General features: G+C 30.7%; 1 protein-coding gene across 1 annotated transcript; it reads left to right on the top strand.

Annotated features, from left to right (window-relative positions):
• Positions 1–2,016: 2,016 nt before the first annotated feature.
• Positions 2,017–4,263, top strand: LOC112766997 (pathogen-related protein). Its single transcript, XM_025812883.3, is given in 5 exon segments — positions 2,017–2,484; positions 2,559–2,691; positions 3,152–3,456; positions 3,891–3,986; positions 3,988–4,263. Coding segments are annotated over 5 exon segments (717 nt in total). The 5' UTR covers positions 2,017–2,355; the 3' UTR covers positions 4,042–4,263.
• The last annotated feature ends 920 nt before the right edge of the window (positions 4,264–5,183 follow it).

The raw sequence follows: 5,183 nt of genomic DNA, 5'->3' as shown, positions 1-5,183 counted from the left end.
TCCTCTTATCACCCCAATCCTAGAAACATGGTAAAATCCCGTCGAGCATAAGTGGTTTTCGACCATCGGGTTCCACGTCTGTAGCGGATCCAGTTTACGAACCATCAAATTCCTGTTAGGCTGGTTCCAAAAAAATATATTTATTAGTTTAAATAAATAATAATTCTTACAAATAATAAATCAACATCAATATAAATATTGTTATAAATATTCACATTTTAATTATAATATTTATTTATTAAAATATTTAACAAATATTACCATATTTATTTAAAAAAAATATTTATTCATTTATTAATATTCAAATTGTTTATTAAACTCATAGAAAAATAATTTCATTCTAAGAAAAATAATAAAAAAATTATATATTAACATTTATTTCTTTAAATATTATAAACAAATATTTATACTTACATTTCTTTTTTTAAATAAATAAATATAAATAATTGATTTTTTCCCGAAATCAAAATATTTATTTTTTTAATATTTAATAACAATATATTTTATAAATATTTACAATTTATTATAATATTTATTTATTAAAATTTTGAAAATACATGTTCGATATACATATTTATTTTCAAAAAATCCAAATATTTATTTATTCATTATTATATTCATAACAAAAATTATAAAATATATATTTCTTTATAGTATTTTTATAACAAAAAATTAATTCAATTATAACAAAAAAATTATATATTCACGTTTATATAAAATAAAATATAATTATATTTTACAAATAAATTTTTTTCTAAAATATTTATAAAATATAAAAAACAACAATCCTACTATATTTTTATATGATACTAACAATAACAAAATTTAAAAAAATTTAAATACATAAACAAATAAAATTTATCAATTTACATAAATTGAATAATCTAAATAATTGATAATATGGTATTTGGGTGCCGTATAATTACATACTATTCTTTAATTATTACAAACTAATAATTTTTTTTAATATTTTTTTTCTTTCAAAACACCACTCACACTAACACTATTACTAACACACTGTAACACTCTCTTCTTTTTTAAAGGTAACAAGCCCCTCTTCTTCTCCATGCTCTTTTTTTTTTCTTTGGTGATCTCCTACCTCTTTCACAACATGCATGAAGGGAATGGGGAGAAACTTTAATATATAGAGCTTAATGGGCTGGCCGCTGGTTACCGGAGTGGGAGATTGTTCCCTGCATGCAGACTAGGCTGCTGCATCATCGGAACTCACCACAAACCTACAATGCTTCACGAATTTCAAGGCAACACACACACTCCTCGCGTGTTAACAAGGTACTGCCACCTGTTCCTGACCGCCACATCACCACGTTCTCTGCGTGTTGACCGGGGACTGACACGCCACTGATGGGCTCAGGCACCACGCCCCTGACATGTTGATGAGTCTAACACTCATACCTTGATAAAATACGTCTTTCACCAATATTCAGCAAATATATCCAAAAGAGTTCCATATAAAAAATAATTTCTGAAAAAATTTAAATAGTTCATTTTAACATTTATATACAAATATGACAAACAAATATTTTCCTATAAAATATGAGGAACGGACAAAATAGATAATAATTTCACTTAAATCAAATCACTAATAGGATACTAAAATAGTAACCAATAACACACAAACTCAACTTTCAAAAGATTTCAAAATAATTCAAGATACTAAACTAATTAACTAGTGTATGTTGATTAAAATTTTAAATCAACTTGCATGGACTAGAATCTTTATGAAACATGGTTAGAGAATTGAAGAAGCAAAGTTTGAGTTGAATACAATAATCATCAATTGGCTAGATATTGCTAGAAGCTAACATATTGGAAGCTTGAAGAGTTTTGAAGAACATTCAAAAGAATAGCACAACTACAATATACTAGAACATTAAAGAAGTTCAAAATCAAATTGAATTGGAATTGAATGGAAGTTGCACTCATCACCTCCATACTAGAAGAATCATGAAGTACATTGGAAGCTTTAAAATTGATGACTAAGCTTAATAAAGAATTTTCAAGATGTGCTAGAAATTTTGTAACAATTAAGTAATTGTCATTTTTTATTTCATAGATACGTATGGCCTTACCACTCATCTATCACCACTTGAAAAATCAAACAAACTACTGCCACATGATTAAGAGCAATTGTCCATTATAGTTATTGTGGCATTATTCTCTCCTATAAAATTAACCATGATATTATTTTCCTCATTATTACAATATAATAATAAAGCCATTGCTTTCTGCTGGGAATAAGTATGAAAAGTCATCTTACCTCCTCTTCAATTATGTATATAGATATCATCACAAAGCTAATAAGATATTGAGTTATATGGCAGCAAGAGATTGATGGGTTCATCAGAGGACAAATACCGCACGTTTTTGCATCAAGAGCAAGAGAAGAACACCAAATGGAGATTTGGTGCCCCTCCTAATTATGATGCTGTCAACAAGCTTTTTGAAGAGGGCAGAACCAAGGTACCCCCACATTTTAGAATAACTACTACTAAGTAATATATATAATACACTAGTATTTATATTCTTGATTGCAGGAATGGGCTCCTGGATCTCTTGAAGAGCAGGTGCAGACTCTAGTCAAGAATTGGGAAATGGAAATTTTCCATAAACTTGATGTAAATCAATACAGATCACTAGACCCACAGAAATACACCTTCAGCCTCAATGGTAATAATAAGTTAACCATGTATTATACGGCAGAGACTCACATGCGCTTGTTTTCGTAAAGTTGATAGTTAAAAATTGTTAAATGATTGGACATATATTTAGTTAAATTATCATTTAACGATTTTCAATTATTAACTTTACATAAAAATAATTGTGTGTGAATTTTCACTTTTCAGCATGTTATATATCTAACCATGTATTATAAACTCATAAACTCGCGTGCCAGTGTTTGTAAAATTGATGATTGAGAATTGTTAAAAGATTTGACATATTTAACTAAACTATCGTCTAATACCACACTTCACGCAATAAGGAATTAGCATATCTCCATTTTCGCCTTATATTGGTTGGAATATTAGTTCTGATATCATGTCACGAAATTATTTATTCTAAAGTTTGGACAGATTATAACTTGAAAGTGAAAAGTTGTTCTTAAGCTTTTGAGAATTAATGGTGATAGGAAGGAATGCTATGACGTTGGAAGAGAATAAGAAGCTTGGAGGTGGTGGGTATAATGCACTGCTGCAAACATCGATGCCACAAGAACTAAGGGTATACGACCCAAATGAAGAAACAGCAGATTCATCTCACAAAATTTTCACCACCACTTTCCCACGTGGTTTTGCTCTGGAGATTCTTCATGTCTATTCTGGACCACCCGTTATTATTTACAAGTTCAGACACTGGGGATTCATGGAGGGTCCTTTCAAAGGCCATGCCCCAACTGGTCAAAAAGTTGAACTTTTTGGAATCGCCATTTTCACGGTATATTATATCATTGCTTCCTCCATTTTCGAAAGTAATATCCATATATGCATGATATTAGAAAGAACATTAGAAAACCAGTTTGGGATGGTCGAGTAGTCAGCTCACTCGTCCGCTTAAACAAGTGTCAAGGGTCGAATCTCGCCTTATGCAGACAGCAATCCATCGACCAACGGTAGACCTTTAAATAAAGCTTAGATCTGTGATAGATTAGTCCTTGACTTATGGAATTGGAGTATACCATGGACAACCAAAAGAAAGAGCATTAGAATTTAGAAAGATATTTGCTTCAATTAAGAATCTGAATCTAACTGTATGCAGCAACATATATAGCATTGCTTTGATGTTAACACTTATTATTAATACTATGCTTTCCATACATTTATGGAATAAATTCAATTTTTAGTAAGTCATGGTTTTTGTTATGGTTACAGTTGGATGAGGCCTCGAAGATAGTGAAGGTGGAGTTCTTTTATGATCCTGCTGAACTCCTTGGTGGACTCGTGAAAGGTCCTGCCATTGATGCAAGTGGTGAAGATGCTATTTCAAGCTGTCCTGTACTTAGGAACACTGGCTAAGGAATAGATATAGCACAAGCTGCACAACCCTAACCTTAAGACTTAGATTGTAATAAAGGGTTAAAGGCAAATAAAGGTTCTTGTGCTATTGTAGTGCCTATTTATTATGTTTTTCCCTATGATATCTCTCAAATCCAGTAGTTGAATGACTAATTTGGTATGATCAAAACTCTATTTAAGAGTTTGTTGTTAGTTAATAAGTTAATGCATACACAAAGCAAAATTTAAATTTTTGAGACTTACTTTAAGTAGACGAACGAATTAACTACTTGACCAATCCAACAATAATAATAATAATAAGTACCTACATATATGATATATATTTTCAACCTAAGAATAATATATGTGAAATTTTTTCTTTTTCTAATTCTACAATTAACAAATTAGAGAGAAATTAAAGGGCTAATTCTTTTTGGGTTTGCATAGATTTGTTTGAAGATACAAAACACTTTAAAGGCTACACATATTACTTGAGTAAGCCAAAATTATGAATAAGCTTTTGATAATAGAGTTGCAAGATATTCATCTTATACAAAAATGGTAAAATTTTATACAAAAACACTAAACGACAGACGAAGACTTCTTTTGAACCGACACGGTGGGCAGATGCGACGGCTAGACAGAACATAGAACAGTGGACGAGATGTGGGATGCAGCAATAAAGAGGAGAACAGACGCACTTCAGAAAGGAGAAAGAACGCCGCAAACAGAGAGAACGGCGTGGGGAGGGTTGACGGTGCGATGAGAAAAGAATGTGACGAGAGGTTGGCTGCAAAGAGGTTGGATGAAGTATGAACGACACTAAGATCTCTAAATTAAAGAAGAGTTATGTAAATGAGGATTAGAAATTTAGAATTCTTCTATATATATATATATATATATATGGGGCATGTGAAAGGACTAAAAATTCATAAATGAGAAATAAATTATTAAGAACAATTAAATAAAGGATTATGCTATGGTGCTGAAACAAAATTTTTTCAACACCTATTGAAATGAGATGGTGATAAAGAGAGTTAGACACGTGTTAGTGTTGTTGTTGCAGGAGCAGACACAAACGCAGAGTAGCACGGTGGTACAGGAATTTTGTTGGAAGTATTTGTTAATAGTATAATAAAGATAATTTTTTTATTGGTTTTTGTTATCATT

Source organism: Arachis hypogaea, chromosome 17 (genome assembly GCF_003086295.3).
Source record: "Arachis hypogaea cultivar Tifrunner chromosome 17, arahy.Tifrunner.gnm2.J5K5, whole genome shotgun sequence".
Lineage (NCBI taxonomy): Eukaryota > Viridiplantae > Streptophyta > Magnoliopsida > Fabales > Fabaceae > Arachis > Arachis hypogaea.
The sequence above is the reverse complement of the archived record's forward strand: the minus strand, read 5'-3'. Positions and strand labels throughout refer to the sequence as shown.